This window comes from Heliconius melpomene, chromosome 4 (assembly GCF_056956725.1).
Source record: "Heliconius melpomene rosina isolate 202511_hmr_F chromosome 4, ASM5695672v1, whole genome shotgun sequence".
NCBI classification, from domain to species: domain Eukaryota; kingdom Metazoa; phylum Arthropoda; class Insecta; order Lepidoptera; family Nymphalidae; genus Heliconius; species Heliconius melpomene.
This window is the reverse complement of record NC_140392.1, coordinates 1844078-1857877: the sequence shown is the minus strand read 5'-3', so window position 1 is coordinate 1857877 and position 13800 is coordinate 1844078. Positions and strand designations below refer to the sequence as shown.

The following is a 13800-nucleotide window of genomic DNA, read 5'->3' as shown; positions in this document are numbered from 1 at the left end:
AAGCTACTTTTTTAATATATTTCACATGAATAAACAACCCTGCCTAAACGACTAAGTAGAGTTTCCACTGGCTGTGGCTTAAAATTTCGTACGTGACGAACATAAAAATTCTTTAGCACGTGAACAATATGCTCTTGTCGAAATCACACCAATAATTAGAATATATCAGGTTATGGGTTCGACTCCCACTTGAAGAAATTGAAACATTTAATATTTTCATTTCTTCGCTTTGGTATCGAGGCAACAAATTCATCGAAATTTGTATGTGAAGTAAGAAAAAGTATGTAATAAGGAAAATGTTAGAATTTAAAACGTAGTCTCTTTACTGTTTACTCCAAAAGCCTTTACCGGGGCCATTGTGTGCTATTTGTATGCAAAAATAAGTGTTTTTCTTTGAATGGCTTGTTTAATTGAAATAAAAGTCGTCGGTATTAGGAATAACAAGGTAAGATTGGGAAATTGACTTCTGAGAGGAAATATATGCGTAATCAGCTTTACGAAGATTTTACGAAAATTTATGTCTGTTTATGTTATAGAAAAATAGGATCGTTTTCACGTTTTTTTTTTTAATTTTTTGTAGGGAGGTGTTATATATTTAGTATTACGCCACATGGCTTCCCGCTTTCCATTTTCCATATTTCGTGACATGGTGGAACAACGCCAGACTATGTCTTCTTTTCAGACCGATGAAATGAAAATAAATCTTCACAACGAGTAGAAATCGAACCCAAAACCGTCTCGTTTACACACTGTCGCAGCACAGCGGCCTCAATTATTGCAAATTTGATTTTATATTCCAAATATAATCTACATACGATTCCACAAGAAGCATCTCAACACATAACTAAGACCAACTATTCCAACACAACCTCGTTAATATGAAACGACCCATTTCCAGAGACAAATTCTTGACTATTGTTAGAATAGGAAGTGCTGTGTCGGACATTACATGTCAGCACTCACTGAATTGACCGTTACAAATATCTCAATTATTAAAGGTATAACGATGGTTGAAGCTGTGATAGGTTGTGGATTCGATTCCTACTCGGGGAAATTTGTTATTTAATATAAGAAGAGACTCATACGCAGCTTCGTTTGTATCAAAACCAACTGATATTTTTTTTTAAATACTCGTATATATTTTTTTTTAGTATTAAAATTGTATGTTCTTTCTTTTTTTTCTTTAAAAACATGTATACAAAGTTTCATGATAATCGGTTGAGTATTTTGGTGTGAAAGCGTAACAAATAATCTTACATTCACATATATAATATTAGTAAAGCTGTATATTGATTGATATAATTGATATTTTTTTATGTAAACCTAACTCAAAACCTGTATTGAAACAAACTAATAATAAACTAACCAGGCTTATTCTATTTCATTTTTCACTCGACCTCGTTTTCAACTCACTCATAGAAAACCACACAGGATAATTATTTGCAGGATACTATGAAATTAACGTGGCAGCAATTACCATATTATGTGATTTTCTTTTAAAGCATGCAATTATTAACTTTATTGCCTCCACTTTAAAGGTCAGAATGCAATTCCACATACCATTGAATACACGCAAAGTTTCTAGCTATATGGATATAGTTAAAAGTAAGAAGGCTCAAGTTTAATTAACATTTCTCATTGAAGTGCAGAAATCTACGAAACGGGCTTTAGTTTCTCGTGTAATTTCCATCCGATTGAATTTATCGATAAATCTACGTAGTTATAAGTATTGTTTGAATTGTTTGTCTGTGTGTGCATGTGGAAATAGACATAGTGTTTCTTTTCTTTTCTCTTTGTGGAATTTGATGTATGATTCTTTTGCTACGATAGTTTACATATTGTTCTTTGTATGAGTAAGTACTTTTTTCTCCATTATGTTTCTCTCTAAAGAATGCTAAATTTACATCTCATTTCAGAGACAATGCGTTTTCGATAACGTAACCTAACGCTGCAATTCGGCTAATCCAAGTTTGTACATGATATTTAGGGTTTCGTACCTCAATAGCTAAATACAAAAGCCTTATAGGATCATTTCGTTGTCAAGTCCCCTCTGTCAAGACCATTTGTCTGGAGATCAAATGTAAATATCAAACTGAAATTAATATCAAATATCCAAGTCGATACGAGCATTTATGCATTGATTTTGCTGCAGTTTGTAGAAAATTCACCTTGTAATCAAATCAAATCCTACAGAGTGTTTCCCTTGAATCTACCATTATGAATTCGGCATTACAAACTTATATTTGTAGTTCATTCTATACAAAACGAGCATATGGACCGTAAATTTAAGTTTGTCAACTTTATTCGCCGTGAATTCCCCGTAGATATACAATTATAAAATTTGGCTAGAAGTGAAAACTTACAGTACAAATAAAAATGGAAATTTATATTTATATTACATATAACTATTACATACTCATATTTTATTTTATACAAAATGAATGAATACGCCTGCAAACAAAAATTAGTAAGCATTTATTACCTATACTTCTCGTTGAGCTACAACCCTGAAGTTGGAATGAATGCCTATGTGGGCTTATCCGACTCGCACTTAACCGGTTGTTTTTATTAAAACAGTTTTCCCTATCCAAAGAGCTACAATGACGTAATCAAAACCATATTTCTTAATTAATTATTACTAAACCAACAATTTATAACAAACCGCTTGGGCCACTAAGATTAGGAGATTTGCTTGTGATTGACGAGGGACTGGAGAGGTGTAAAAGGCCCACAAACCTCGAGAGAGCATGTTAACTAATGTCAAATAAATTGTCTAGAGATAGACTTAACTGAATACAAGAATCTTAAATTAGTGAAAGCTATGTAATGGCGTGGTAGTGGTCAGACACCAGGTTGACAGTCTCGACAGTTATGGGTTCGATTTTGAAGAATGATTCATATATGAAGAGGTTGATAACAGTGGACGAGGTTAAAGAGGTATGCTGAGACAGAGATGTTTGGCACCAATCAATCTACTTTTACTCATGACGGTTTGAGTTGATGACAAAATAATATTAAACTGAAAATGTTAATTTAATTAACATAAGCATTTTTCTCTCTACAGGGTCCTACCATTAGGTTCCCACGGTCTATCTTGTTGTGCTTGTTATAGATATTCAGTATAACATAAAAATACATTTCTTTTATCCGCAGCCCACCGCAAAATTTTACTTTTCAATTATTTTTCTTATAACTGTACAACACAACTTCGTGAATAGAATTCCACTAAGGCATTTCTTTATTTCATAAAAGAGATTTCAGTCAAGAAACTCTACATTTTATACAAAAATTGTGTACAAAATTGTTTAATTAAAGCAAAAAACGAGGTTACGATTCGCTTCTTTCGATGGCATTTTAAAACTCTAAGGCTAAAGAGGCCGCAATCAAATAAATTCTTCACAACAAACTTTTGAAATAAAATTGATACGAAACGCCCTAAGGTACGCTTTTGGAGCTCGAAGTTCTTTTTAATATTCATATTTCATCTGAATATCTCTAAAGCCTATTAATAATAAAGAAGAGAAATTAAAGTAACAAACTTTGAGAGACCTTTTCAGGTTTTATACTTTCACGCATTTCTAGGTCTCGTACCACCTACGAGATGCCCTCTGTTTTTTCTGGCTGTGAATGAATTAAGTCATCTTTATATCGATTTCTGTTAAAAAATATAGAAAATAAAATGTAATGTTTTAAAAATTGATCAGAAAGTAGATTCCTTTTACATGTAGTATCAGATTCAGTCAAGTACATATTTGTATTCCAACGTACAAAGTTTCATAAGTTAACTTTTCTCATTCAATGTTTTGTAACAACCTGAGCAAGTTCCCTTGTTACTGGCCTTCATCGAAGCGTGTTTTAACATGAGCCTTATGAATTTTTTAGACATTAGATATATTGGAGTTTTGATGGAGTCTCTGTAATATCGATGAAAGTATTTATGTATTATGTTTGTAGAAAAATTTAAATAAAATCTTTTAAGACTGTTATATAATAGTAGATTTTAATACTTGAAAAATTTCTATCGATTAGTTACCTTTACATTGTAAAACGATGTGACTTACCAAAAAAAAAACAAAAATGTTTATAACTATATTTAACGTTTCCAATAACATTGACATAGGAAGACAGAAAATATTCTATATATAGATATTGTATTGTTTAGCTAATTTCAATACCACCTAATGTTTATTCATCCCACAGAAGTAAAAATATTTGAAATATATATCTAGATGTTATAAGTATCAATATAATACATTCCAAAATACTATATTTTAATATAACATCAATAATTTCATAACATGCTGTAAAGATTTAATGCTACGCCCACTTTTATATACAAAACGGAATAACGTATGTAGCTTGGTCTACGAATAAATTGCATCTGTCGTAGCGCCTACGCAACACGTAGCGCCGTAGCTTGTGTAGCTAGAAATAGCTAATGTTAGAATAGTAACAGTAGATATGAATGTATTTTAGTATCTTTAGTTGAAGAAAATCACAAATAGCTGTTTTGTAAATAATATAAAAGGATTACATATAAATGTCAGTTATGGTGCAGGGGCACAAGTGTACGACCGTAAGTGCAGGTTGTGAGTTCGATTCCCGCTCGAGTAAATAAAATATTTAACATTTTCATTAGTATACGAGGCGTAAAGCTTAATATGCAATACATTGAGAACTCGGTGGAAAATGGGAAATGGAAGTGTCTTAATGGGAACAAAGTGCTTTGTGTGGGATACAGCGTTAACCTAAAAAAACATGGAAAATTACAAATACATTTTGGCTTATCGAAAAGTAATGTTATATGAATGATGTAGATTATAATATAGGTACATATAACATATACAATCATAGATATAAAATACACTAAAAACAATAAAACCACCACATATCCTCACATAACCCAATTTTTATTTAAATATAACCCACCCAATCCCACTAGTTGCTATGGGATAGCATATTTCTTTAATATCGCAGTATCCTGACATCACAAGGGCCGTAATACGATTGACCTTTGTCCCTTTGTCGTGAACGTTCTTCATTCGGAACCTTTCATCCCTAATACAAAGTTACTGTTGGAAAATGAAAGTCGTACGTAGTGATACGAAACTTAGATAGTGGCTATCATAGGCGAAACGGAAAACGAGGCATATGCGTGTAATTGGATTCAGCGAAACGAATGTTGTATGGATTTGACTTAATATATTTTTATTTTATAATATCTCATTGTTTATAGTAGAATAGGCAGATATATAGTATCGAAACACTCAGTCAGTCGAATTGAAAACATTTGTTATAGTATTATAACTTAAAAAAAAGCTTTAGTAAAATTTTACAATACAATTTACAAATATAACATTAGTTATTATCGATAAAAAGTTCTTTCTATAGTAGGCCATCATGGCTTAGTGGAACTGCGTCCGAATATAAAGTAGTAAATTCGATCCAGACAAGGTAGAATCAATTTCCGTCCATCAACAGACAACAATTGATAACTATAAACTAATTGTTTATTATACATTTATACATCTATATATTATACATATTGCTATAGAAAATTACATTTAAATATTTTATGGAAAAGGAAAAGCCTTATTTGAAAGTTGTAAAAATATAACATAAAAAATCGAATTTATACCGACTTGGGAGAAAATTCTAACTGTATCACGTACAAAATAATCGCCTCACGCACCAACCGCTCATTTATTTTCTAATGTATAAGGGTTTGGCCTATATATACTAAAAGTCTTAGAGTCTTTATAAATAAAATCTTATGATACATATTTTATTATTATAGAAATTTATGATATAATTGTGTGTGTATTTTGTTTAGTGCTTTATAAAAGAATTTGAGGAATCAATAATACATGTTTTGATTTTTGGTAGTGCATTTACACACACCTTATACTATATTACATTGATATATGCGGAATATAGAGTGAAACTATAAAAATAACAGAAAAATATCTCTGAACTCTGTTCCCAAATTTATGTCCAATTATCGTACCATATTAATTTTGAGTGTCAGAAATCAACAAAACAAAGAAATATATTAAGTAAATCCTTACAATATAGTATTTGGGCCTTCCCTGTAAGTCATTTATTGACATTAGAGTTAGGAAAGCCTTGCGCTTAAATTCGCGCTGTCAAAAACAAACATATATTTTACCATTTCACTTGCACGTCTTTTCTCCATAACAGGACGGACAGAAAGAACATACCATCGTACTACAAAAGTTAATGCTAGGTTCCCAGGTTCCCTCTGTGCACCCTACGTAACAATTGATCTATTTATATATTCGTAATAGCTAAAAAACACATAATAGAAAATAATAATTTCGTCTAAAAAAAAGTAAATCATATAAAAATAATACTTGGCTTGTTAAAACCAGTCAAATTGATTAAAGCAGGTAATGCAGCTTCCTCGATCACAATGATGTATCACAAGGCGGTAGCGTTGGATATTATTTTCACTTAAAAATTCATTCTACATTTTTTAAATTAAAATTTTTTAATGTATAAAATAAATATTGTTGTAAAAGACAGAATAATTTTATATTTTATGTAAGCACGAGTGGAAAATATTGTCTTCTCGGTAATTGGTACAATATGTATAAGTTATTGTGTGAGTTTTTTTTAAATGTAGTCATATTCTTTTATGTTGTGAGGACTGGAATATTTATATTTAAGTATATTTTTTTAATAGCATACTATCTGTTCTGTGTATAGGAGGGTAGGCAGAGGGAATTTAGTGATAAGACACTCTCTTTCCCACTTTTTACCCAATTTTAATGAAATATTTACTATTTTTATTTCTTCGTGGCTTCGCGGCGAGGTTAAGCGCGGCATTGAGTTTCGTCACTCAACACAATGTATTCAAAAATCGGCGGAAAGTGGGGAGCGGAGTGCCTTAACACTAGGTTCCCTCTATCTACCCTGCTACATGTATGAAACTGAAAAAATATATTTAACAAATTAATTATGCGATACAAACAGCGTACTGTCCACAGAGTCAACAGTTCAACGAAATTGAATCGACATACGTAATAGTACCGATAAAGGAAGCACCTGTGTAACACGTGTTGAGGGTAGAGAGAGATGGCAATGTTAATCCTGTCCCTGTCTAACATATACATAGATTATTTAAAACGGAAGTGGAACGAAGGTAACTATTATTGTATTACGGTTAAAAGTTTTTTTTTTGTGTTTTTAAGTGCAGTATGAAATTTCTAATATATTGTGAGTAATTTTGAATAGCGCAGTACGACAGCGTCGATTATAAACATGACGATTGGCACCACTATTCCCACTCGGGGGAAATTAATTATTTTAATTTAATCGACCTGATAACAAGATAAAGAGTCCCGTTGAGTTCAGTCACTCACATATAATTACTGTTTAACAAAATTAATTAAACACATTCAACCGCTACCATCCAATCCGGGCGTTAAGTTTCGTTATTACGTATCTAGAAACGTTTGAAAAGTAAAGAATGAAATGCGTAGACCTACAAAAAAAAACTATAATGAACACCATTTCTACACATACTTGCCTTACTCTTAGCCAGTTTAGCAAAGGAGGCTGGCAACATATGCTGGGTGCTCTACTATGATATATCTACTATGATACGTATATGAGGGAAGCAGAATTATTTTGTAGCACGAGCCGCAGGTAAATAGGCTTGTTGGTCCTCCCCCTCTACGGAGGGTGCGTGATAACGAATTCAATCAAAATACTCATAGTTCGTATACGTATGCTTCTATACAATAAAATGCATGTATTGGTATGAAAATTTCCTTGAAGATAGAATTTGAGCTTGTCTTGAGTTATTTGTGATAAAATTTTAGAAAGGCTACAAAATAATATATATATATATATATATATATATATATATATATATATATATATATATATATATATATATATATATATATTATACACCTATGTAGCTATTCTAAACAAAAACAGCTATATTAGATAAGAGTATTTTTATTTTTATTTTACATGTATTCCTCTACTTCACCTATTGCAAAGGCAGATGGAACCTAGTATATTATATTCCATTAATTGCCCATTAATTGATTATTTAAAAATTCACGGAGGCAGTCGTAGAGACGAAAAGTCTGTACATGTACAAAAAATATTCGAACTCACAAACATTCTCGTATATCCATATCTATATTTAAATCTATTTCATTACTAAGGGCTTATACTGCCAGACAAACCACAGTCAAAACCACACGAAATAGAAGCTGAAATTTGGTATATAGATTCCTCATGGAGTGTAGTAGACCACTAAAAGATACGATTTCTGGTAAATTCCACGAGAACGGGAAAAAAACAGGGTTTGAAATTGTATCATTGACGAAACTCTTCTAAACATTATAAATACATACATAACTTTATTTATTTTATCACCATTTACATTTCCTAAAATACATGGTAACTTAAATCTAAACTATATATTACGTACAATTATAGTGGATGCCACTGTTGCCGTACTAGGAGACCTGTATTACGGCATACAGTACCAACCTCTCAGAATTGGCAACATTTATAAACAAGTATTAACTAGGTAAACAGTAGAATTTTGTAAACCTTATTTCCGAAAAAAATATTTGATTTATATATTTATAGTTACTATAATCTAAAGTTGTTAGTAGTTTGTGTGTGTGTGTTTGTGTATGTGTCAGAGTGTGTATATCTGTGACTGTGTGTGTGTATTTTTCTATGCGTGTACACGCACGTGTAAGGATATATGTAAATTGTAAATACACAGTTAATGCTAGCACAAAAAAAATATTATTATTATTATTTATATAAATATGGTACAGTATGTGGGAACAGCAATCGCAACAATACATTAGAGCTATCACGCTAATATCATACATCTCTATATTAATAAACTATCCCAACAATTATCAGGTTTCACCAAACACCATGCTTTTAGTATTATTTGATTAGCAAAGACTATCATTTCAAAATTAATGAATGCTAATATTAATATTAAATTTATTATTATTAATTTGTTATGAGGCCGTCATGGTGCAGTGATACAAGTGGGTTCGATTTCCACTTGGGAAAATGTATGATTGGATATTTTTCTGTCCTCGCTCTGGTAATAAGATAATGTGTGGCTTTGAGCTCTGCCATAATGTCTCAAAAATTCGGTAAAAGTGGGGGTCTTAACACCAGGTCAGCTAAAAAAAATCCTATACTTTATTCATCTATCATAACATACTTAGTATTATAGATGAGGAGTATATTTCCATTCTTCACTTTTCCTTAATGATTTTTAAGTTCCACATATATAACAGGGTAAGAAAAAAGAAACTAGTATCAAGGAATTCAACTTTCTAACAAATACTTCCAACATTACATACATAAAAACGAAATACGTCGATATCGCTGAAAAAAACCCCTTTTCTCTAAACAAGCATAGCTGAAACAATATTCGTACGTTCTGAATATGCGAATGCGATGGCGTCAGGTAAATAGACTTGCCGTTCCCCTTTCCGATATATTGGTAGTGATAATGAATTCAATCACGCTTTCTATGCGTGTATATGTTGCTTAAGTGAAGTTGGGACGTGACATTCTTTCAATTCGGTATTGTTATATAAGAGAAAAACTCGTTTCTATTAAAATAATGTAAATAATATTTATTAAATGTTGGATAGTAAGAGTGTCTCAACATTATATTCTCTTGGTCTTCCTTGTTGTATTTGAAAAAGTATTAAAAGTAAGTATATTGCAAAAATATCTATCTACATTGACAATGTTAAACCTGTCAAAAAGGTTATATAGTTATTCCTGCTACATATAAAGTCTATAGGTACATAATAAATTTGACATCTGCCATACTTCTTAAATAATATCAAAATGTAATCAAAAATAATTTTCAATCTCTTCCATCATGAACAAATTTCAGTAAAATAATGAATACAACCAGTCCATCATATTTCCTAATAACAGTAGTTTTTCTTGAAATGGTAACAATTATATATATGCTTTTGCCTTTTACAGACATTGTCACTGTATCAAAAAACATAAACATCTTCAAGCACGCTCTGAAGACCAATCCTCTTATTTTAAGTAGTTCTCTTGTTTGTTTATTCGCTGTTTTTAGTTACGGAATTATAAACCCGACTAAAACTCTTAATGAGTTAAAAGTTCACTCCTCAAAGCCTTTTGAGACGGCTGAAGATAAACTAGTTAGAACAGTGACCGTCACTAACGCATCCGGAAACTATGTACTAGGGGTTTTCTCGTTATTTCTACTGCTTGTCATTTTGAGAATCTCCGATTTTATGACACTTTCAGCTAAACTAACGGAATTTTCAAATTTAATGGCAAATTATAAACTGAAGGACATAACGTGTCTTGAACAGGAAAAGAAAGAAGAAGAAACTTTTATAATAGAAAACTTCGGTGATGAGGAGGAGAAAATCCACTGGCCTTCTATAGTAGATTTCAATAAGAAAGAGTATATTCGAATTAAAAGATTCTTTTGTAACCACAACCATAGACAACAAAGAAAATGTATACAAGTAAACTAGAAGAAAACCTATACAAATACACAAATAAAATACTAAAGGAATAGGAAATAAAAAAAGAAGAACTAAAGATGATCAATATTTTCAGCACGTTCCTAGGAATTGTAATATTTACGGAAACAGTGTTCGTCGTTGCGCTTTTGAGACCGCTCAAAGAGCCATATTTTATAAGAGACTGTTGGTGTAAATTGCAGGAAAATAATAATTTTCCTTCAAACATATTCTCCTTTTTCCTAACAACATTTTTTATAAATAGTGTATTGGAATTTTTATGGGAAATTGTTATTTATAAAACAATATTAAGTGACACTAAAAATCCTTCGGTGGTACTGAATTTTTACTTAAGTAAGTCATTTTCAAGCCTCGTCTGTTATATTATAGCGTTTTACTTGTTAGCATTGATTGAGAGGATAACTAAGTTTCTTATAGTTATGGCTCGGTTACTAGATTTCGAGCTGATGTGCAGATACGCCATCTTATCGAGAAGTGAAGATCCTGGAGAGTCGACTACGACTTTGATTATAGCTAGTGCTATTTTAAAGTAATTGTAACGGTATAAATAAATAATTCTATCTCTGTTTTATTTCTTGATATACCTAAAATAAAATTAAAATAATAAATTATTATTTTTTTATTTTTTTTGTACTTATGGCCAATTTTATATTACCTATGTATATTATTTAACATTAAACTGAGTTAATGTATTAATAAGTGCATTTTTTTATGAAAACAGCTTCCTTTAGTTAAACTAATTGTCGGATAAAGGTTCAAATGAGTACATTTTGATTATACATATTCATGTTTTTTACAAGACAGAAATATTATTGCTATTTTCATCAAATTCAAAAGGCAATCTATATACGTACCCGACTTTCCAAGCAATTCTGGAGGCATTGCGTGTAGGTACTTTGCGGTACATTGCGGTACTGAACTTGCGGACTTTGCCTCGTTGCCAAAGTAAGAAAACGAAAATATTTGTCACACGCTTGTGACCCTGCACCACGATTACCAAAATTACGATTACCATTATTATTATTTTCTGTCCGAAATCTCCATGCCGCAGTCGACGTGGCTAAATACTGGCAAAATATTATATGAATTCTCCATTCATTGACACGAAGAAGAAGAAGACCACGATTACCTTCTATTTATAACCGACTTCTGTAAGATAAGGAGGTTGTCAAACTAATGCTACAACACCTTTACTACAATATTACTAAGCCTGTTTGTTTTACTTGGCACCGACTTCAAAATAATAAAATCTTTGTAAAAAATATATTTCACTTTTTAGTTAGTTGTTAGAAGTCGGTTTTTCTTTTTGTTAAAAATTAATTTATAGCAATTATAATCCACGCAAGTGGTATATAATGTACGACTACGTGCAGTACATATACGATAAGTCTTTAACGTGCTTTTTTTTTCGTAAAGTTCAATTAAAAAAATAAAAATGTTTTATTTGCCCAAACAGTAAAAACTCAAAATAAATAATTAAAAGAAAGATTGACCGTTGTCATCCACAAAAACAAATATGAACATTTCAAAATACAAAAATTGTCACTCACACTTTATCACTCGAATATTCTAAACAAACTGCCACAAAAGAAGTGAAATTCATTTCAGAATACATACTGGCTTTTATTTTGTCACCGCTTTGTCTATTTAACGTGTGATTGACATAATGAAATAAACGAAAAATCTACCAATTTCCTGGAGAAATTCACGTTTTATGTTCCTACGCCATGTTCTTCTCATAACTGTTTAATCTTTCGAAATTGCCACAAAATGGAAGTTAGCTGCTTTACTCTAGGATGCCTTGTTCTAATGCAAATGTCTGGAATCCTTGTTCTACTGAATCCGACTTACGATTTGAGAAGTCTATCCAAATGTATTAACAGCAGTATCAGGTACCGCAAAAATTGTTTAATTTTGGCAACAGTTACATATTTTGGAGTTGTAATTTACTATGGGATGGTCATGCCACTCCAAACTATACATGAAGTGATATCTGACGCTACCTTTAGTAAATCCCAAAAAATGATACTTCTAAGTCAAATAAAGAAGAATTATATAATCACCGGCTTTTCTCTATTCCTTTTTATAGTTCTGTACGGTGTTAGATCACTTGTTATGTACGCAGCTAACCTCCTAAATCTATCTATAGCTACAACAGAAACAATACCAAAACACAAATTGAATAGAGAAAAAAGAGAATTATACCCAGAGAATATTCTGCCGAACCTGCTTCGAGTGAAAAGGTCAGTTTCATACGAGACCATCATGTTTGCGAGCGAGTTTCGCGAACGGCTTAAGACTATATTAAAAAACAGTGAGTTCCCGCACAATGGCCACTCCGCTTCAAATATCTTACACTCAAATGTAAGCAGCCTGTGTTCCAGCTAGATGAAAAGTTTCGTCAAATAAACTTGTTACAATCCTTTTCCTGTTTCGTATATCTTATTGCAAAAACATCGCTACTATCGCTTCGTAGGGAAGTGTGCCAAGTATTTTCGAATTCTTTGGAATTACAAACGGGTGAGGCCGGAGGAGGAGAAATATTCGAAAAGACGATGCCCATAAAAATAAATGTCGGCGAAAGAAAGGGAACGGTTCGAATCTTATATGTGTGAGGGAATGAGAGGTGTGGAGAACAATTACAAAGGATTCGCAAGAAAAATTGCTTGTTATTTATATATTAATTTAAAAGATATAGTTCCGTTATGTAATGGAAAAAAGATTGTAGATTCAATTTTTATACTAGAGGTTATTTATATTGATAATGTAGAATGACTTCTACAATGCCTATCCTCTTCATCAACATCTTTAAAGGGCTGAAAACTGAGTTAATTTACTTTGTTTGACAAATTCAAGTAAAAACTAAAAAAACTATAATTTGTTTTAATAAATTAAATTGTGTTTTATAGTCTCGTTAAAATCAAATTGGAAACCTTCATTTTATAGTAGGCCAGTCGCCAGTAAAGTTATACGTGACAGGGTGTGGGTTCGCTTCCCACTCGAGGAAATGAAATATTTAATATTTTCGTCTCTTCGCTCTGGTGTGGAGGCAAAGCGCGGCGTTGAGTTCAGTCAACATGCAATGCCTTTAGAATTCAGCGAAAAATGGGGAACTGAGTGTATTTACGCTAGGTTCCCTCTGCCTACCCTGCCTTCCCTGTATTGGATACAACGTGACGCAAAAAATATATATTTTTATATAATTTCATTGTATATATTAAGTATATTACAA

General features: G+C 31.7%; 2 protein-coding genes across 3 annotated transcripts in view; one reads left to right on the top strand and one right to left on the bottom strand.

The window, feature by feature from the left end:
* Positions 1-13800, bottom strand: part of nAChRalpha1 (nicotinic acetylcholine receptor alpha1) — a 201845-nt gene that overhangs the window by 165290 nt on the left and 22755 nt on the right. The gene's annotated exons all lie outside the window — the stretch shown is intronic.
* On the top strand, positions 12339-12956 carry LOC146539383 (uncharacterized). The gene has a single exon (XM_085208065.1). It carries the CDS (start codon positions 12339-12341, stop codon positions 12954-12956), a length of 618 nt encoding a protein of 205 aa, XP_085064191.1.

Excerpts from the sequence above, each read along its gene's own strand:
- LOC146539383 (XM_085208065.1), top strand. The coding sequence starts at position 12,339 with ATGGAAGTTAGCTGCTTTACTCTAGGATGCCTTGTTCTAATGCAAATG.